Consider the following 22,500-nt stretch of genomic DNA (forward strand, 5'->3'; position numbering starts at 1 on the left):
ACATGTCCTGTTAGTTAAAGGGCTGGGTTCCAACATGTCCTGTTAGTTAAAGGGCTGGGTTCCAACATGTCCTGTTAGTTAAAGGGCTGGGTTCCAACATGTCCTGTTAGTTAAAGGGCTGGGTTCCAACATGTCCTGTTAGTTTAACGGCTGGGTTCCAACATGTCCTGTTAGTTAAACGGCTGGGTTCCAACATGTCCTGTTAGTTAAACGGCTGGGTTCCAACATGTCCTGTTAGTTAAACGGCTGGGTTCCAACATGTCCTGTTAGTTAACGGGCTGGGTTCCAACATGTCCTGTTAGTTAAAGGGCTGGGTTCCAACATGTCCTGTTAGTTAAAGGGCTGGGTTACAACATGTCCTGTTAGTTAAAGGGCTGGGTTCCAACATGTCCTGTTAGTTAAACGGCTGGGTTCCAACATGTCCTGTTAGTTTAACGGCTGGGTTCCAACATGTCCTGTTAGTTAAACGGCTGGGTTCCAACAGGTCCTGTTAGTTAAACGGCTGGGTTCCAACATGTCCTGTTAGTTAAAGGGCTGGGTTCCAACATGTCCTGTTAGTTTAACGGCTGGGTTCCAACATGTCCTGTTAGTTTAACGGCTGGGTTCCAACATGTCCTGTTAGTTAAAGGGCTGGGTTCCAACATGTCCTGTTAGTTAAAGGGCTGGGTTCCAACATGTCCTGTTAGTTAAAGGGCTGGGTTCCAACATGTCCTGTTAGTTAAAGGGCTGGGTTCCAACATGTCCTGTTAGTTAAACGGCTGGGTTCCAACATGTCCTGTTAGTTAAAGGGCTGGGTTCCAACATGTCCTGTTAGTTAAAGGGCTGGGTTCCAACATGTCCTGTTAGTTAAAGGGCTGGGTTCCAACATGTCCTGTTAGTTAAAGGGCTGGGTTCCAACATGTCCTGTTAGTTAAAGGGCTGGGTTCCAACATGTCCTGTTAGTTAAAGGGCTGGGTTCCAACATGTCCTGTTAGTTTAACGGCTGGGTTCCAACATGTCCTGTTAGTTAAACGGCTGGGTTCCAACATGTCCTGTTAGTTAAACGGCTGGGTTCCAACATGTCCTGTTAGTTAAACGGCTGGGTTCCAACATGTCCTGTTAGTTAACGGGCTGGGTTCCAACATGTCCTGTTAGTTAAAGGGCTGGGTTCCAACATGTCCTGTTAGTTAAAGGGCTGGGTTACAACATGTCCTGTTAGTTAAAGGGCTGGGTTCCAACATGTCCTGTTAGTTAAACGGCTGGGTTCCAACATGTCCTGTTAGTTTAACGGCTGGGTTCCAACATGTCCTGTTAGTTAAACGGCTGGATTCCAACATGTCCTGTTAGTTAAACGGCTGGGTTCCAACATGTCCTGTTAGTTAAACGGCTGGGTTCCAACATGTCCTGTTAGTTAAAGGGCTGGGTTCCAACATGTCCTGTTAGTTAAAGGGCTGGGTTCCAACATGTCCTGTTAGTTAAACGGCTGGGTTCCAACATGTCCTGTTAGTTAAACGGCTGGGTTCCAACATGTCCTGTTAGTTAACGGGCTGGGTTCCAACATGTCCTGTTAGTTAAAGGGCTGGGTTCCAACATGTCCTGTTAGTTAAAGGGCTGGGTTCCAACATGTCCTGTTAGTTAAACGGCTGGGTTCCAACATGTCCTGTTAGTTAAACGGCTGGGTTCCAACATGTCCTGTTAGTTTAACGGCTGGGTTCCAACATGTCCTGTTAGTTAAACGGCTGGGTTCCAACATGTCCTGTTAGTTAAAGGGCTGGGTTCCAACATGTCCTGTTAGTTTAACGGCTGGGTTCCAACATGTCCTGTTAGTTAAACGGCTGGGTTCCAACATGTCCTGTTAGTTAAACGGCTGGGTTCCAACATGTCCTGTTAATTTAACGGCTGGGTTCCAACATGTCCTGTTAGTTAAACGGCTGGGTTCCAACATGTCCTGTTAGTTTAACGGCTGGGTTCCAACATGTCCTGTTAGTTTAACGGCTGGGTTCCAACATGTCCTGTTAGTTTAACGGCTGGGTTCCAACATGTCCTGTTAGTTAAACGGCTGGGTTCCAACATGTCCTGTTAGTTAAACGGCTGGGTTCCAACATGTCCTGTTAGTTAAAGGGCTGGGTTCCAACATGTCCTGTTAGTTAAAGGGCTGGGTTCCAACATGTCCTGTTAGTTAAAGGGCTGGGTTCCAACATGTCCTGTTAGTTAAACGGCTGGGTTCCAACATGTCCTGTTAGTTAAACGGCTGGGTTCCAACATGTCCTGTTAGTTAAAGGGCTGGGTTCCAACATGTCCTGTTAGTTAAAGGGCTGGGTTCCAACATGTCCTGTTAGTTAAAGGGCTGGGTTCCAACATGTCCTGTTAGTTAAACGGCTGGGTTCCAACATGTCCTGTTAGTTAAACGGCTGGGTTCCAACATGTCCTGTTAGTTAACGGGCTGGGTTCCAACATGTCCTGTTAGTTAAAGGGCTGGGTTCCAACATGTCCTGTTAGTTAAAGGGCTGGGTTCCAACATGTCCTGTTAGTTAAAGGGCTGGGTTCCAACATGTCCTGTTAGTTAAACGGCTGGGTTCCAACATGTCCTGTTAGTTTAACGGCTGGGTTCCAACATGTCCTGTTAGTTAAACGGCTGGGTTCCAACATGTCCTGTTAGTTTAAAGGCTGGGTTCCAACATGTCCTGTTAGTTTAACGGCTGGGTTCCAACATGTCCTGTTAGTTAAACGGCTGGGTTCCAACATGTCCTGTTAGTTAAAGGGCTGGGTTCCAACATGTCCTGTTAGTTAAAGGGCTGGGTTCCAACATGTCCTGTTAGATAAACGGCTGGGTTCCAACATGTCCTGTTAGTTTAACGGCTGGGTTCCAACATGTCCTGTTAGTTAAACGGCTGGTTTCCAACATGTCCTGTTAGTTAAACGGCTGGGTTCCAACATGTCCTGTTAGTTAAACGGCTGGGTTCCAACATGTCCTGTTAGTTAAACGGCTGGGTTCCAACATGTCCTGTTAGTTAAACGGCTGGGTTCCAACATGTCCTGTTAGTTAAACGGCTGGGTTCCAACATGTCCTGTTAGTTAAAGGGCTGGGTTCCAACATGTCCTGTTAGTTAAACGGCTGGATTCCAACATGTCCTGTTAGTTAAACGGCTGGGTTCCAACATGTCCTGTTAGTTTAACGGCTGGGTTCCAACATGTCCTGTTAGTTTAACGGCTGGGTTCCAACATGTCCTGTTAGTTAAACGGCTGGATTCCAACATGTCCTGTTAGTTAAACGGCTGGATTCCAACATGTCCTGTTAGTTTAACGGCTGGGTTCCAACATGTCCTGTTAGTTAAACGGCTGGGTTCCAACATGTCCTGTTAGTTAAACGGCTGGGTTCCAACATGTCCTGTTAGTTAAAGGGCTGGGTTCCAACATGTCCTGTTAGTTAAAGGGCTGGGTTCCAACATGTCCTGTTAGTTAAAGGGCTGGGTTCCAACATGTCCTGTTAGTTAAAGGGCTGGGTTCCAACATGTCCTGTTAGTTAAACGGCTGGGTTCCAACATGTCCTTTTAGTTAAACGGCTGGGTTCCAACATGTCCTGTTAGTTAAACGGCTGGGTTCCAACAGGTCCTGTTAGTTAAACGGCTGGGTTCCAACATGTCCTGTTAGTTAAAGGGCTGGGTTCCAACATGTCCTGTTAGTTTAACGGCTGGGTTCCAACATGTCCTGTTAGTTTAACGGCTGGGTTCCAACATGTCCTGTTAGTTAAAGGGCTGGGTTCCAACATGTCCTGTTAGTTAAAGGGCTGGGTTCCAACATGTCCTGTTAGTTAAACGGCTGGGTTCCAACATGTCCTGTTAGTTAAACGGCTGGGTTCCAACATGTCCTGTTAGTTAAACGGCTGGGTTCCAACAGGTCCTGTTAGTTAAACGGCTGGGTTCCAACATGTCCTGTTAGTTAAAGGGCTGGGTTCCAACATGTCCTGTTAGTTTAACGGCTGGGTTCCAACATGTCCTGTTAGTTTAACGGCTGGGTTCCAACATGTCCTGTTAGTTAAAGGGCTGGGTTCCAACATGTCCTGTTAGTTAAAGGGCTGGGTTCCAACATGTCCTGTTAGTTAAAGGGCTGGGTTCCAACATGTCCTGTTAGTTAAAGGGCTGGGTTCCAACATGTCCTGTTAGTTAAACGGCTGGGTTCCAACATGTCCTGTTAGTTAAACGGCTGGGTTCCAACATGTCCTGTTAGTTTAACGGCTGGGTTCCAACATGTCCTGTTAGTTAAACGGCTGGGTTCCAACATGTCCTGTTAGTTAAACGGCTGGGTTCCAACATGTCCTGTTAGTTAAAGGGCTGGGTTCCAACATGTCCTGTTAGTTAAAGGGCTGGGTTACAACATGTCCTGTTAGTTAAACGGCTGGGTTCCAACATGTCCTGTTAGTTAAACGGCTGGGTTCCAACATGTCCTGTTAGTTAACGGGCTGGGTTCCAACATGTCCTGTTAGTTAAAGGGCTGGGTTCCAACATGTCCTGTTAGTTAAAGGGCTGGGTTCCAACATGTCCTGTTAGTTAAAGGGCTGGGTTCCAACATGTCCTGTTAGTTAAACGGCTGGGTTCCAACATGTCCTGTTAGTTTAACGGCTGGGTTCCAACATGTCCTGTTAGTTAAACGGCTGGGTTCCAACATGTCCTGTTAGTTAAAGGGCTGGGTTCCAACATGTCCTGTTAGTTAAACGGCTGGGTTCCAACATGTCCTGTTAGTTTAACGGCTGGGTTCCAACATGTCCTGTTAGTTTAACGGCTGGGTTCCAACATGTCCTGTTAGTTAAACGGCTGGGTTCCAACATGTCCTGTTAGTTAAAGGGCTGGGTTCCAACATGTCCTGTTAGTTTAACGGCTGGGTTACAACATGTCCTGTTAGTTAAACGGCTGGGTTCCAACATGTCCTGTTAGTTAAACGGCTGGGTTCCAACATGTCCTGTTAGTTAAAGGGCTGGGTTCCAACATGTCCTGTTAGTTAAAGGGCTGGGTTCCAACATGTCCTGTTAGTTAAACGGCTGGGTTCCAACATGTCCTGTTAGTTAAACGGCTGGGTTCCAACATGTCCTGTTAGTTAACGGGCTGGGTTCCAACATGTCCTGTTAGTTAAAGGGCTGGGTTCCAACATGTCCTGTTAGTTAAAGGGCTGGGTTCCAACATGTCCTGTTAGTTAAAGGGCTGGGTTCCAACATGTCCTGTTAGTTAAACGGCTGGGTTCCAACATGTCCTGTTAGTTTAACGGCTGGGTTCCAACATGTCCTGTTAGTTAAACGGCTGGGTTCCAACATGTCCTGTTAGTTAAAGGGCTGGGTTCCAACATGTCCTGTTAGTTAAACGGCTGGGTTCCAACATGTCCTGTTAGTTTAACGGCTGGGTTCCAACATGTCCTGTTAGTTAAACGGCTGGGTTCCAACATGTCCTGTTAGTTAAACGGCTGGGTTCCAACATGTCCTGTTAGTTAAAGGGCTGGGTTCCAACATGTCCTGTTAGTTAAAGGGCTGGGTTCCAACATGTCCTGTTAGTTAAAGGGCTGGGTTCCAACATGTCCTGTTAGTTTAACGGCTGGGTTCCAACATGTCCTGTTAGTTAAACGGCTGGGTTCCAACATGTCCTGTTAGTTAAACGGCTGGGTTCCAACATGTCCTGTTAGTTAAACGGCTGGGTTCCAACATGTCCTGTTAGTTAAACGGCTGGGTTCCAACATGTCCTGTTAGTTAAAGGGCTGGGTTCCAACATGTCCTGTTAGTTAAAGGGCTGGGTTCCAACATGTCCTGTTAGTTAAAGGGCTGGGTTCCAACATGTCCTGTTAGTTAAACGGCTGGGTTCCAACATGTCCTGTTAGTTAAACGGCTGGGTTCCAACATGTCCTGTTAGTTAAACGGCTGGGTTCCAACATGTCCTGTTAGTTAAAGGGCTGGGTTCCAACATGTCCTGTTAGTTTAACGGCTGGGTTCCAACATGTCCTGTTAGTTTAACGGCTGGGTTCCAACATGTCCTGTTAGTTAAAGGGCTGGGTTCCAACATGTCCTGTTAGTTAAACGGCTGGGTTCCAACATGTCCTGTTAGTTAAACGGCTGGGTTCCAACATGTCCTGTTAGTTAAACGGCTGGGTTCCAACATGTCCTGTTAGTTAAACGGCTGGGTTCCAACATGTCCTGTTAGTTAAAGGGCTGGGTTCCAACATGTCCTGTTAGTTAAAGGGCTGGGTTCCAACATGTCCTGTTAGTTAAAGGGCTGGGTTCCAACATGTCCTGTTAGTTAAAGGGCTGGGTTCCAACATGTCCTGTTAGTTAAACGGCTGGGTTCCAACATGTCCTGTTAGTTAAACGGCTGGGTTCCAACATGTCCTGTTAGTTAAAGGGCTGGGTTCCAACATGTCCTGTTAGTTAAACGGCTGGGTTCCAACATGTCCTGTTAGTTAAAGGGCTGGGTTCCAACATGTCCTGTTAGTTAAAGGGCTGGGTTCCAACATGTCCTGTTAGTTTAACGGCTGGGTTCCAACATGTCCTGTTAGTTTAACTGCTGGGTTCCAACATGTCCTGTTAGTTTAACGGCTGGGTTCCAACATGTCCTGTTAGTTAAAGGGCTGGGTTCCAACATGTCCTGTTAGTTAAACGGCTGGGTTCCAACATGTCCTGTTAGTTAAACGGCTGGATTCCAACATGTCCTGTTAGTTTAACGGCTGGGTTCCAACATGTCCTGTTAGTTTAACGGCTGGATTCCAACATGTCCTGTTAGTTTAACGGCTGGGTTCCAACATGTCCTGTTAGTTAAACGGCTGGGTTCCAACATGTCCTGTTAGTTAAACGGCTGGGTTCCAACATGTCCTGTTAGTTAAACGGCTGGGTTCCAACATGTCCTGTTAGTTAAAGGGCTGGGTTCCAACATGTCCTGTTAGTTAAAGGGCTGGGTTCCAACATGTCCTGTTAGTTAAACGGCTGGGTTCCAACAGGTCCTGTTAGTTAAAGGGCTGGGTTCCAACATGTCCTGTTAGTTAAAGGGCTGGGTTCCAACATGTCCTGTTAGTTAAAGGGCTGGGTTCCAACATGTCCTGTTAGTTAAACGGCTGGTTTCCAACATGTCCTGTTAGTTAAAGGGCTGGGTTCCAACATGTCCTGTTAGTTAAAGGGCTGGGTTCCAACATGTCCTGTTAGTTAAACGGCTGGGTTCCAACATGTCCTGTTAGTTAAACGGCTGGGTTCCAACATGTCCTGTTAGTTAAACGGCTGGGTTCCAACATGTCCTGTTAGTTAAACGGCTGGGTTCCAACATGTCCTGTTAGTTAAACGGCTGGGTTCCAACATGTCCTGTTAGTTAAACGGCTGGGTTCCAACATGTCCTGTTAGTTAAACGGCTGGGTTCCAACATGTCCTGTTAGTTAAAGGGCTGGGTTCCAACATGTCCTGTTAGTTAAACGGCTGGGTTCCAACATGTCCTGTTAGTTAAAGGGCTGGGTTCCAACATGTCCTGTTAGATAAACGGCTGGGTTCCAACATGTCCTGTTAGTTAAACGGCTGGGTTCCAACATGTCCTGTTAGTTAAACGGCTGGGTTCCAACATGTCCTGTTAGTTAAAGGGCTGGGTTCCAACATGTCCTGTTAGTTAAAGGGCTGGGTTCCAACATGTCCTGTTAGTTAAACGGCTGGGTTCCAACAGGTCCTGTTAGTTAAAGGGCTGGGTTCCAACATGTCCTGTTAGTTAAAGGGCTGGGTTCCAACAGGTCCTGTTAGTTAAAGGGCTGGGTTCCAACATGTCCTGTTAGTTAAAGGGCTGGGTTCCAACATGTCCTGTTAGTTAAAGGGCTGGGTTCCAACAGGTCCTGTTAGTTAAACGGCTGGGTTCCAACATGTCCTGTTAGTTAAACGGCTGGGTTCCAACATGTCCTGTTAGTTTAACGGCTGGGTTCCAACATGTCCTGTTAGATAAACGGCTGGGTTCCAACATGTCCTGTTAGTTAAAGGGCTGGGTTCCAACATGTCCTGTTAGTTTAACGGCTGGGTTCCAACATGTCCTGTTAGTTAAACGGCTGGGTTCCAACATGTCCTGTTAGTTTAACGGCTGGGTTCCAACATGTCCTGTTAGTTAAAGGGCTGGGTTCCAACATGTCCTGTTAGTTAAACGGCTGGGTTCCAACAGGTCCTGTTAGTTAAACGGCTGGGTTCCAACATGTCCTGTTAGTTAAAGGGCTGGGTTCCAACATGTCCTGTTAGTTAAAGGGCTGGGTTCCAACATGTCCTGTTAGTTAAACGGCTGGGTTCCAACATGTCCTGTTAGTTAAACGGCTGGGTTCCAACAGGTCCTGTTAGTTAAACGGCTGGGTTCCAACATGTCCTGTTAGTTTAACGGCTGGGTTCCAACATGTCCTGTTAGTTAAAGGGCTGGGTTCCAACATGTCCTGTTAGTTAAACGGCTGGGTTCCAACATGTCCTGTTAGTTAAACGGCTGGGTTCCAACATGTCCTGTTAGTTAAACGGCTGGGTTCCAACAGGTCCTGTTAGTTAAACGGCTGGGTTCCAACATGTCCTGTTAGTTAAAGGGCTGGGTTCCAACATGTCCTGTTAGTTAAAGGGCTGGGTTCCAACATGTCCTGTTAGTTAAACGGCTGGGTTCCAACAGGTCCTGTTAGTTAAAGGGCTGGGTTCCAACATGTCCTGTTAGTTAAAGGGCTGGGTTCCAACAGGTCCTGTTAGTTAAAGGGCTGGGTTCCAACATGTCCTGTTAGTTAAACGGCTGGGTTCCAACAGGTCCTGTTAGTTAAACGGCTGGGTTCCAACATGTCCTGTTAGTTAAACGGCTGGGTTCCAACATGTCCTGTTAGTTTAACGGCTGGGTTCCAACAGGTTGCTGCTGATGAGATGTCAGACACACGATTTAAAAACATCCTTTCTCTGATAAGTGACCCATAACCCCCTGGATGGGTCTATTGTATTACCAGTTGTACTGGGAGGCTTGCTGTATTTTATAATCAAATATTTTAGGTCCATTTATTGGGAAACAGTTGGGAGTCTGATGTAAAAACAAGCAGACGTTTTTAAATCAATATCTAATCATTTCTGGATAACAACGAAGCGCCATACTGCAATAGATTTCCATTACAAAGGGAAGAAAATGCATTTTAGCAAAAAATATATTTCTCAAGAAGGAATTTAGCTACAGTGCCTTGCGAAAGTATTCGGCCCCCTTGAACTTTGCGACCTTTTGCCACATTTCAGGCTTCAAACATAAAGATATAAAACTGTATTTTTTTGTGAAGAATCAACAACAAGTGGGACACAATCATGAAGTGGAACGACATTTATTGGATATTTCAAACTTTTTTAACAAATCAAAAACTGAAAAATTGGGCGTGCAAAATTATTCAGCCCCTTTACTTTCAGTGCAGCAAAGTCTCTCCATAAGTTCAGTGAGGATCTCTGAATGATCCAATGTTGACCTAAATGACTAATGATGATAAATACAATCCACCTGTGTGTAATCAAGTCTTCGTATAAATGCACCTGCACTGTGATAGTCTCAGAGGTCCGTTAAAAGCGCAGAGAGCATCATGAAGAACAAGGAACACACCAGGCAGGTCCGAGATATTGTTGTGAAGAAGTTTAAAGCCGGATTTGGATACAAAAAGATTTCCCAAGCTTTAAACATCCCAAGGAGCAGCAGGGACAGGGAAGATGGTTCAAATTGATGGGAAGATGGATGGAGCCAAATACAGGACCATTCTGGAAGAAAACCTGATGGAGTCTGCAAAAGACCTGAGACTGGGACGGAGATTTGTCTTCCAACAAGACAATGATCCAAAACATAAAGCAAAATCTACAATGGAATGGTTTAAAAATAAACATATCCAGGTGTTAGAATGGCCAAGTCAAAGTCCAGACCTGAATCCAATCGAGAATCTGTGGAAAGAACTGAAAACTGCTGTTCACAAATGCTCTCCATCCACCTAAGCTGTTTTGCAAGGAGGAATGGGAAAACATTTCAGTCTCTCGATGTGCAAAACTGATAGAGAGCAAAAGGTGGCGCTACAAAGTATTAACTTAAGGGGGCTGAATAATTTTGCACGCCCAATTTTTCAGTTTTTGATTTGTTAAAAAAGTTTGAAATATCCAATAAATGTCGTTCCACTTCATGATTGTGTCCCACTTGTTGTTGATTCTTCACAAAAATACAGTTTTATATTATATATGTGGTGTTCTGGTCTGGACCCCCTATACATTTATTTATATATGTGGTGTTCTGGTCCACTGGACCCCCTATACATTTATATTATATATGTGGTGTTCTGGTCTGGACCCCCTATACATTTATATTATATATGTAATGTTCTGGTCCACTGGACCCCCCTATACATTTATATTATATATGTAATGTTCTGGTCCACTGGACCCCCCTATACATTTATATTATATATGTAATGTTCTGGTCCACTGGACCCCCCTATACATTTATATTATATATGTGGTGTTCTGGTCCACTGGACCCCCTATACATTTATATTATATATGTGGTGTTCTGGTCTGGACCCCCTATACATTTATATTATATATGTGGTGTTCTGGTCCACTGGACCCCCTATACATTTATATTATATATATGTGGTGTTCTGGTCTGGACCCCCCTATACATTTATTTATATATGTGGTGTGCTGGTCCACTGGACCCCCTATACATTTATATTATATATGTGGTGTTCTGGTCTGGACCCCCTATACATTTATATTATATATGTGGTGTTCTGGTCTGGACCCCCCTATACATTTATATTATATATGTGGTGTTCTGGTCCACTGGACCCCCTATACATTTATATTATATATGTGGTGTTCTGGTCCACTGGACCCCCTATACATTTATATTATATATATGTGGTGTTCTGGTCTGGACCCCCCTATACATTTATTTATATATGTGGTGTGCTGGTCCACTGGACCCCCTATACATTTATATTATATATGTGGTGTTCTGGTCTGGACCCCCTATACATTTATTTATATATGTGGTGTTCTGGTCCACTGGACCCCCTATACATTTATATTATATATGTGGTGTTCTGGTCTGGACCTCCCTTATACGTTTATATTGTCACGATTCTTCAAAGTCGAACCCAGAAGCAGACCAGGACAAGGAGAGTAGAAAAAAGGTGAGTATTTATTTACAAGTGAATGGGTAGATATATCCAGGTGGTGTAGCGGGTAGCGGTGATGAGTTGATGGGAGTAAATAGGTGGATCCAATGGGGAAGCGGAATCTTCTGACGACCAGGCGGGAATGGGGTAAATGATCCGGGTGAGTAACTGAAGACAGAACAAACAGAGGTAAGTTCAAGGCAAGCAATACGTAACAAACAACAAAACAACTTCTATCCAACTTGAGGCTGATACTCTGGCACAACATACTGTTCATGGCTAACGATCCGGCAGGGAATGGATGTCAGGTCCGGGCTTATGAAGAGGAGAGATGATGATCAGGACCAGGTGTGCAGATAGCTGATGGGATACAGGTGCGGGTAATCAGAAACCCCAACTGGCTACATTGCCCGGCAACCAGACAGGGTGCGTTCCAGGACGCCGGAAAAACTCTCCAGGACAGAACATAGGTAAAAAACAGACTCAGGAAACGGGATTCGTGACATATATGATATATGTGGTGTTAGAGGAGAGGTAATAAACAGGTGATGAGTGAGTCCAGGTGAACAGAACAGGGAACTGACACATATAGGGGAGGTAATAAACAGGTGATGAGTGAGTCCAGGTGATCAGAGCAGGGAACTGACGCATATAGGGGAGGAAATAAACAGGTGATGAGTGAGTCCAGGTGAACAGAACAGGGAACTGACACATATAGGGGAGGTAATAAACAGGTGATGAGTGAGTCCAGGTGATCAGAGCAGGGAATTGACACATATAGGGGAGGTAATAAACAGGTGATGAGGAACTGACACATATAGGGGAGGTAATAAACAGATGATGAGGAACTGACACATATAGGGGAGGTAATAAACAGATGATGAGTGAGTCCAGGTGATCAGAGCAGGGAACTGACATATATAGGGGAGGTAATAAACAGGTGATGAGGAACTGACACATATAGGGGAGGTAATAAACAGATGATGAGGAACTGACACATATAGGAAAGGTAATAAACAGATGATGAGTGAGTCCAGGTGAACAGAACAGGGAACTGACACATATAGGGGATGGGCGCTGGGCATGGGCGCTGGGCAAGCCGGTTGGGGCGTGGAAGCCCGACAAACCGGCAAGAGCGTGGGAGCCTGGCAATCCGGCTGAGGCAAGACGCCTGAGAAATGTATCTGAAAATATTACGAAAACAAGCAACACCCAAACATGACGGAGAGTAAGACAGGGGAACCTATCTCAAAACGAAAACGTGATTCTTCTACTGACACAGACAATTTAATATTTTCACCACCGGGAATGGTAAAGGTCAAAACCGATCTGTTAAAATCAATAAATGACAAACTGGGTATACTTGAATTAGTCAGTAAGGATATAAAAGAGTTGAAGGCCTCGAGATGAGTGATGAAAAAGCTGCGACCTTGGAGAAAGATACATACAAGCTAAAAGGGACAGTCAGTAAGATTGAAACGGAGGTGAATTAACTTTAAAAGGAGAACACCGTTCTGAGAGAAGCCTTACTGGACATACAGACTAGATCCATCAGAGAGAACCTGGTACTTCAGATTCTCCTGAATCTGTAGTGTGAGAGTTCCTCCTTACAGCGCTTCAGATTCCACACAAAGCTGGAACGTGTACACCGCTTCGGACAGAGAGGGCAGAACGCCCAATCATTACCCTATTTGCTTCCTTTAAGGATAAAATAACAGTTAAAATCAGTTAAAGAGACTTGCTGGGACCCAAATTGGCATGAATGATCAGTTCCCGATGGAAATTGCAGAATGGCGTCAAGTTCTGTATCCAATTCAAGGAAAATAGATGAAAAGGGAAACGAGTAGCTCTCGTCGTTGATAAACTATATATTGATAACCAGTTGTTCAGAGACACAAAGACTACTCCATGGTTATTTAAAAAAATACAAAGTTCTTATAGACGAGGAAAATAATGAAACACAATTCTAGCCCAGTTATGGATTGTAATAATACAATAAAAATATAGCTTTTCTATACATATTGAAATATAACTAATTGGAACACAAAAGCACTAATTCCACATGGTGAAGATAAAAACTCTGTAAACAGAAGGCACAGTATGTGTGGATGGTGTGGTGTTTATTACTTGTTATGTTTGGGAAAGTGTGGCGGTGAGTGAGAAAGGAAATGGTTGCATATCCCAGAACCAATGTGTTGCTGTGGTTGTGAGAGAGCTTTCAATGTTGTTCAGATGATGGATATACTATTTATAATGAATTATATGTCTTATGTATTTATTGTCCTATCATGGTGGAACAGTGTTTTAAAATAAATTATAAAGTTATTTTTTTATTTTTTTAAATAAATCTTATTTATTTAGGATCCTATATTGATGGAACGGTCCACAACCCTATACCCTAGACACCCACCTGAATGACCCAGATACTAAGGAGAAGTCCCTAACTGTTTTATGGGCCTGCTGTAAGCAGTCTGTATGCAGCCAAAATGCAGTCAAGAGACTAAGAGCAGCACTGCCCCCTTAAGATTCTGAGCCTGCTTGGCAGGGTTGGTCCTGCAAAGCCAACACCCCCTAAAGGGAGAGCATAATATACAAGGACATTCTCAAAGCTGCTAATGAGAACCTTGACGACCTTGTACATAGCCGGTGGGGATTCCGGTGGGGTGCCCCCACCCAGGCAGTGGCAGTGCTGGCAACACTAGCTGCAGTAACCCATGGAGAGGGGGTCACACTAGGACATTCAGAGAGGGGGTATATTATTGTGGCCCTGGTGGCACAAAATCAAAAGTCTGACTGCATGGAGATGGTTGGGAATATGGTCAATACGGGTGACAGTATTGTGGGTGTTTCAGGGAAAAGGTGAACATTTGACCTCCATCATCTAATTATTTTAGCAAAAATATATATTTTTAATTTACAATCTGTAGAAGCTGTGAGAATAGAAAGGTTCAACCAGCCCCAGGACCAGGACCAGCCTGTCAGCAACCAGCCCCAGGACCAGCCTGTCAGCAACCAGCCCAAGGACCATCCAGTCAGCAACCAGCCCCAGGACCAGCCTGTCAGCAGCCAGCCCCAGAACCAGGACCAGCCTGTCAGCAACCAGCCCCAGGACCAGCCCATCAGCAACCAGCCCCAGGACCAGGACCAGCCCCAGGACCAGCCCGTCAGCAACCAGCCTGTCAGCAGCCAGCCCGGGACCAGCCCATCAGCAACCAGCCCATCAGCAACCAGCCCCTGGACCAGCCCATCAGCAACCAGCCCCAGGACCAGGACCAGCCCCAGAACCAGCCTGTCAGCAACCAGCCCCAGGACCAGCCCATCAGCATCCAGCCCATCAGCAACCAGCCCCAGGACCAGCCCATCAGCTACCAGCCCCAGGACCAGCCTGTCAGCAGCCAGCCCCAGGACCAGCCCATCAGCAACCAGCCCCAGAACCAGCTCGTCAGCAACCAGCCCCAGGACCAGCCCATCAGCAACCATCCTGTCAGCAACCAGCCCCAGGACCAGCCTGTCAGCAACCAGCCCGTCAGCAACCAGCCCCAGGACCAGCCCATCAACAACCAGCCCCAGAACCAGCCCGTCAGCACCAACCCCAGGACCAGCCTGTCAGCAACCAGCCCCAGGACCAGCCTGTCAGCAGCCAGCCCCAGGACCAGCCTGTCAGCAACCAGCCCCAGGACCAGCCTGTCAGCAGCCAGCCCCAGGACCAGCCTGTCAGCAGCCAGCCCCAGGACCAGCCCATCAGCAACCAGCCCCAGGACCAGCCTGTCAGCAACCAGCCCGTCAGCAACCAGCCCCAGGACCAGCCCATCAACAACCAGCCCCAGAACCAGCCCGTCAGCACCAACCCCAGGACCAGCCTGTCAGCAACCAGCCCCAGGACCAGCCTGTCAGCAGCCAGCCCCAGGACCAGCCTGTCAGCAGCCAGCCCCAGGACCAGCCCATCAGCAACCAGCCCCAGGACCAGCCTGTCAGCAGCCAGCCCCATGACCAGCCCATCAGCAGCCAGCCCCAGGACCAGCCCGTCAGCAACCAACCCCAGGACCAGCCCCAGGACCAGCCCGTCAGCAACCAGCCCCAGGACCAGCCTGTCAGCAGCCAGCTCTCTCATCCATTTATATGCAGATGATACAGTCTTATACTCAGCTGGTCGCTCCCCGGATTTTGTGTTAAATGCTCTACAACAAAGCTTTCTTAGTGTCCAACAAGCTTTCTCTGCCCTTAAACTTGTTCTGAACACCTCCAAAACAAAGGTCATGTGGTTTGGTAAGAAGAATGCCCCTCTCCCCACAGGTGTGATTACTACCTCTGAAGGTTTAGAGCTTGAGGTAGTCACCTCATACAAGTACTTGGGAGTACGGCTAGACAGTAGACTGTCCTTCTCTCAGCACATATCAACGCTGCAGGCTAAAGTTAATTCTAGACTTGGTTTCCTCTATCGTAATCGCTCCTCTTTCACCCCAGCTGCCAAACTAATCCTGATTTAAATGACCATCCTACCCATGCTAGATTACGGGACATAATTTATAGATTGGCAGGTAAGGGTGCTCTCGAGCGGCTAGATGTTCTTTACCATTCTGCCATCAGATTTGCCACCAATGCTCCTTATAGGACACATCACTGCACTCTATACTCCTCTGTAAACTGGTCATCTCTGTATACCCGTCTCAAGACCCACTGGTTGATACTTATTTATAAAACCCTCTTAGGCCTCACTCCCCTCTATCTGAGATATGTACTGCAGCCCTCATCCTCCACATACAACACCCGTTCTGCCAGTCACATTCTGTTAAAGGTCCCCAAAGCTAAGAAACATGAGCAATGGACATTAGACTGGTGGAAATCTGTCCTTTGGTCTGATGAGATTTTTAGGATCCAACCTCTGTGTCTTTGTGAGACGCAGAGTTGGTGAACGGATTATCTCCGCGAGTGTGTTTCCCACCGTGAAGCATGGAGGAGGAGGTGTGACGGTGTTGGGGTGCTTTGCTGGTGACACTCTCCGTGATTTATTTAGAATTCAAGGCACACTTAAAACTTCTTAAAGCTAGGGGGCAGAATTTTCACTTTTGGATAAATAGCGTGCCGAATTTCAACTTCCTGCTACTCATGCCAGGAATATAAGATATGCATATTTATTCATAGATTTGGATAGACAACACTCTGAAGTTTCTAAAACGATTTGGATCATGTCTGTGAGTATAACAGAACTTACAGTGGGGCAAAAAAGTATTTAGTCAGCCACCAATTGTGCAAGTTCTCCCACTTAAAAAGATGACAGAGGCCTGTAATTTTCATCATAGGTACACTTCAACTATGACAGACAAAATGAGAAGAAAAAAATCCAGAAAATCACATTGTAGGATTTTTAATGAATTAATTTGCAAATTATGGTGGAAAATAAGTATTTGCAAGTGGTACCGGAGCTCCAAGTCTCGGTCCAAAAGACTTCTTAACAGCTTCTACCCCCAAGCCATAAGACTGCTGAACAGCTAACAGTGCTACTCACTGTTTATTATCTATGAACAGTCACTTTAGCCCTACCTACATGTACATATGATCTCAATTACCTCGACTAACAATGACCCCAAGCATATTTCCAAAGTTGTGGCGAATTGGCTTAAGGACAACAAAGTCAAGGTATTGGAGTGGCCATCACAAAGCCCTGACCTCAATCCAATAGAACATTTTTGGGCAAAACTGAAAAAGCGTGTGCGAGCAAGGAGGCCTACAAACCTGACTCAGTTACACCAGCTCTGTCAGGAGGAATGGGACAAATTCACAACTTATTGTGGGAAGCTTGTGGAAGGCTAACTGAAGCATTTGACCCAAGTTAAACAATTTAAAGGCAATGCTACCAAATACTAATTGAGTAAACTTCTGACCCACTGGGAATGTGATGAAAGAAATAAACGCTGAAATAAATCATTCTCTCTACTATAGCCGCAGTCTGAGGTCCTGAACACTCTGGAGCAGGTTTTCAACTAATTGCAAAAATCGCTGAAGTTAGAGACTTTTATCTCCCTCACCAACTTCAAACATTTGCTATCAGAGCAGCTAACCGATCGCTGCAGCTGTACATAGTCTATCGGTAAATAGCCCACCCAATTTACCTACCTCATCCCCATACTGTTTATATTTATTTACTTTTCTGCTCTTTTGCACACCAATATCTCTACCTGTACATGACCATCTGATCATGTATCACTCCAGTGTTAATCTGCAAAATTGTAATTATTCTCCTACCTCCTCATGCCTTTTGCACACAATGTATATAGACTCTCTCTTTTTTCTACTCTGTTATTGACTTGTTAATTGTTCACTCCATGTGTAACTCTGTGTTGTCTGTTCACACTGCTTTATCTTGGCCAGGTCGCAGTTGTAAATGAGAACTTGTTCTCAACCAGCCTACCTGGTTAATTAAATAAAGGTGAAATAAAAAATTCAATAAATATTCTAACCTATCACATTCTTGGTTTGGTGATCCTAATTGACCTAAATCAGGGAATTTTTACTGGGATTAACTGTCAGGAATTATGAAAAACTGAATTTAAATGTATTTGGCTAAGGTGTATGTAAACTTCCCACTTCAACTGTATCACGGTAACAGTAACTGATGTATCCCAGTGCATTCAGAAAGTATTCATTTTGTTATGTTACAGCATTATTCTAAAATTGATTGCATTGTTTTTTCCCCTCATCAATCCACACACAAACACCCTTAATGACATCACAATACCCCTTAATGACATTACAATACCCCTTAATGACATCACAACACCCCTTAATGACATTACAATACCCCATAATGACATCACAATACCCCTTAATTACGTCACAATACCCCATAATGACATCACAATACCCCTTAATGACATCACAATACCCCATAATGACAAACCAAAAACAGGTTATTAGAAATGTTTGTACATTTTATTCAGACCCTTTACTCAGTACTTTGTTGAAACCCCTTTGGCAGCGATTACAGCATCGAGTCTTCTTGGGTTTGACGCTACAAGCTTGGCACACCTGTATATGGGGAGTTACTCATTCCTCTCTGCAGCTCCTTTCATGCTCAGGTTGGATGGGGAGTGTTGCTGCACAGCTATTTTCAGGTTTCTTCAGAAATGTTCGATCGGGTTCAAATCCGAGCTCTGGCTGGGCCACTGAAGGACATTCAGAGACTTGTCCCGAAACCACTCATGCATTGTCTTGGCTGTGTGCTTAGGGTCATTGTCTTGTTGGAAGGTGAACCTTAGCCGCAGTCTGAGGTCCTGAACACTCTGGAGCAGGTTTTCATCAAGGCTCTCTCTGTACTTTTCTCTGTTCATCTTTGCTTCGATTCTGACAAGTCTCCCAGTCCCTGCCGCTGAAAAACATCACCACAGCATGAAGCTGCCACCACCATACTTCACTGTAGGGTGGTCCCAGGTATCCACCAGATGTGACGCAGAGCATTCAATCCAAAGAGTTCTATCTTGGTTTCACCAGACCAGATAATCTTGTTTCTCATGGTCTGAAAGTCTTTAGGTGCCTTTTGGCAAACTCCAAGCAGGCTGTCATGTGCCTTCCGTCTGATTACTCAGCATCGCAGTGCTAGAGGCATCACTACAGACCCTGGTTCGATTCCATCTGAGTCAGGGTTTGGCTTTCATTGTAAATAAGAATTTGTTCTTAACTGACTTGCTTAGTTAAATAAAGGTTAAATAAAAAAATAGAAAAGGCCTGATAAAGAGTGGATCAAGAATATCTCTGCACTTTGCTTAGAGAATCTTGTTTCTCTTAGCTGCCTTTGGACAACCTCCAAGCGGGCTGTAATGTGCCTTTTACTGAGGAGTGGCTTCTGTTTGGCCATAAAGGCCTGATTGGTGGAGTACTGCAGATATGGTTGTCCTTCTGGAAGGTTATACCATCTTCACAGAGGAACTCTGTATCTCTGTCAGTGTGACCATTGGATTATTGGTCACCTTATTGGTCACCTCCCTGACCAAGATCCTTCTCCCCCGATGGCTCAGTTTTGGCCGGGCGTCTTGGTGGTTCCAAACTTCATTTCAGAATGATGGAGGCCACTGTGTTCTTAGGGACCTTCAATGCTGCGTAAATGTTTTGGTACCCTTTCCCAGATCTGTGCCTCGACACAATCCTGTATCAGAGCTCTACGGATAATTCCTTCGACTTCTTGGATTGGTTTTCGCTCTGACATTCACTGTCAACTGTGGGACCTTATATAGACAGGTGTGTGCCTTTCCAAATCATGTCCAATAATTTAAGTTACCACGGGTGGACTCCAAGCAAGTTGTAGAAACATCTCAAGGATGTTTCTTAAGGATGATCAATGGAAACAACACCCGAGCAACATTTTGAGTCTCATAGCAAAGGGTGTGAATACTTATGCAAATAAGGTTTTTATTTTGAAAACATTTGCAAAAATGTCTAAAAACCTGTTTTGTCATTTATAAGGTATTGTGTGGAGATTGATAATGAAAACATGTAATTTGATCCATTTTAGAATAAGGCTGTAACGTAACAAAATGTGGAAAAAGGGAAGGGGTCTGAATACTCTCTGAATGCACATGTATAACCTCAGTAAACATTTAATTTGGGAGGTATTTCATCTGTTACACGTGTCAAGTCTCCAAATTATTATTTATTATTATTATTAATAATATTACAAATACTATAATAATATAATAATATTATAGGTTATATAATATATATTATTATATATTATATTATAAAAATATTACAAATCAGACATAAACAAACTTTCATGACATATAATTAGGCACGCCTCCCCATTATTTTGTATAAAATTGTGCAAACTCCAAACATATCGCAGTGCGTGTTGGGAAATCACTTCGCTCTGAAGCTTGCAGCCTTGCTGGCCAGGCTGAAGTGGCTATGTAAGAGTCAAATTTTCACTCCCTCAGCTTTGAAACATGAAGTTGCGCATGAATGTGTAAATGGAGGGCCAAGGATCGAGGAGAAGAGGATGTTTTGAAATCAGTGCCTCTGTCTTCTGGAGGGGTGGATATGGAGGGAACTTGCAGTGACATTCAATCATCTCTCCACTCTCTGCTCCCCAATATAATAATAATAATATATCACATTTAGCAGACACTTTTATCCAAAGCGACTCACAGTCATGCGTGCATACATTTTACGTATGAGTGGTCCCTGGAATTGAACCCACTACCCTGGTGTTACACGCAACATGCTCTACAAATTCAACAACAGAGGACCAACATAGCCCCATTCCACTCCCTCTTCCTCTTCTCCAGGGTCTGTCTCCTCTCCTCTCTTCACCCTCTCCTCCTCTCCATCCTCTATAGTTTGAACCAGTTTTCTCTTCCTATCTTCTCCTCCCTTCACATCATCCCCAGTCCTCTCCTCCTCTCCTCCCTCTATGGTTTGTAGCAGGCAGAGCAGGTCACAGGTTGTGAGTCATTTAGTTTTGGAGAGATGGTGTCTGGGACCACTGACTTGAGGAAATCATTCTCTGTAGCCATGATGTGTTTCACCAGGAAGTTCGCTGCCTCGCTGATGTTGGTGTTTTCCTAAAGGGACACGGCAGAGTAAAACAACAAGGTTAAAAGCTAGTGGCTAGTTTCAGAGTACTCAGAGCTTTTGCCTTGTTAGGGTTAAACAAAAACAGGTGCTACGTTAACATGGTTCAGTTACTTATATAAACACATTTTCATTGTATGAAATGGCTATGTTTTTCTTGATCCTCACAGCGCATTCGGAAAGTATTCAGACCCCTTGACTTTTTGCTAATTTTTGTTACGTTACAGCCTTATTCTAAACTTGATTCAATTATAATTTTCCTCATTAATCTACAAACAATATACAATAATGACAAAGCGAAAACATGTTTTTAGAAATGTTTGTAAATTCATAACAATAAAAAAAACAGAAATACCTTATTTACATAAGTATTCAGCACCTTTGCTATGAGACTCGGGAATTTAGCTTCCAATGATCATCCTTGAGATGTTTCTACAATTTGATTGGAGTCCATCTGTGGTAAATTCAATTGGTTGGATATGATTTGGAAAGGCACACACCTGTCTATATAAGGTCCCACAGTTGACAAGGCATGTCAGAGCAAAAACCAAGCTATTAGGTAGAAGGGATTGTCCATAGTGCTCTGAGACAGGATTGTGTTGAGGCACAGATATGGGGAAGGATACCAAAACATTTCTGCAGCATTGAAGGTCCCCTAGAACACAGTGGTCTCCATCATTCTTAAATGGAAGAAGTTTGGAACCACCAAGACTAGATCCTAGATCTGGATGCCCGGCCAAACTGACCAATCGGGGTGGAATCATGGAGGTGACCAAGAACCCAATGGTCACTCTGACAGAGCTCCAGTGTTTCTCTCTGAAAATAGCTGTGCAGCAGTGCTCCCCATCCAACCTGACAGATCTTGAGAGGATCTGCAGAGAAGAATGGGAGACACTCCTCAAATAAAGGTGTGCCAAGCTTGTAGTGTCATACCCAAGAAGACTCAAGGCTGAAATTGCTGCCGAAGGTGCTTCAACAAAAGTACTGAGTAAAGGGTCTGAATGCTAAATGTGATATTTCGTTTTTTTATTTTTAAAAAGGTTTCTAAAAACCTGTTTTTTGCTTTGTCATCGTACGGTATTGTGATGTCATCGTGGGGTATTGTCATCTCATCGTACGGTATTGTGATGTCATCGTGGGGTATTGTCATCTCATCGTGGGGTATTGTGATGTCATCGTGGGGTATTTTGTGAAGATTGATGAGAAAAAAACGTTTTAGAAGGCTTTTAGAAGGCTGTAACGTAACAAAATGTGTAAAAAGCCAAAGGGGTCTGAAAACTTTCCGTATCCACTGTCCACAGGTAAAACAGCCTGGTTCAACTGATTTAGAGGCAGTGGAAATGTAGGGTTAACCCTAACCCTAACCCTAACCCATGACCTCAATGACCTCTGACCCCTGTAGAACCTCCTAACCCTAAACCCTATCCCTAACCTTAACCCTAACCCTAAACCCTATTCCTAACCTTAACCCTTAACTTAACCACTCAGAATTAATACCTAAACTAAAGTTTTAGTTTCACTTTGTGGAATTTGACTGAGAGCTGAGAAACGGCTGCACATGGCGTAATTCTGTTGCTGCAGTTACACCATGTTGTTACACCAGGTTGTTACACCAGGTTGTTACACCAGGTTGTTACACCAGGTTGTTACACCATGTTGTTACACCATGTTGTTACACCAGGTTGTTACACCAGGTTGTTACACCATGTTGTTACACCAGGTTGTTACACCAGGTTGTTACACCAGGTTGTTACACCAGGTTGTTACACCATGTTGTTACACCAGGTTGTTACACCAGGTTGTTACACCAGGTTGTTA

General features: G+C 44.7%; 1 protein-coding gene across 4 annotated transcripts in view; it reads right to left on the bottom strand.

Moving 5' to 3' along the window:
* Positions 1-11,123: 11,123 nt before the first annotated feature.
* Positions 11,124-22,500, bottom strand: part of LOC110534809 (ras-related protein Rab-38) — a 28,664-nt gene continuing 17,287 nt past the window's right edge. For 2 of the 4 annotated variants that reach the window (XR_016484074.1, XR_016484073.1), the window contains exons 5-6: positions 11,389-12,302; positions 11,124-11,286 (exon numbers count right to left, since the gene is read on the bottom strand). Coding sequence is in view for 2 of the 4 variants with exons in the window: in XM_036989481.2 (XP_036845376.1) it covers positions 20,520-20,672 (153 nt within the window). In the remaining 2 variants the exon portion in view is untranslated. Of the gene's footprint in view, positions 11,287-11,388; positions 12,303-16,467; positions 20,673-22,500 lie in introns of those variants that run through there. The other 2 variants (XM_036989481.2, XM_036989480.2) reach the window with 1 other exon arrangement.

Source organism: Oncorhynchus mykiss, chromosome 10, assembly GCF_057628025.1.
Source record: "Oncorhynchus mykiss isolate SJ-2025 chromosome 10, ASM5762802v1, whole genome shotgun sequence".
NCBI lineage: Eukaryota > Metazoa > Chordata > Actinopteri > Salmoniformes > Salmonidae > Oncorhynchus > Oncorhynchus mykiss.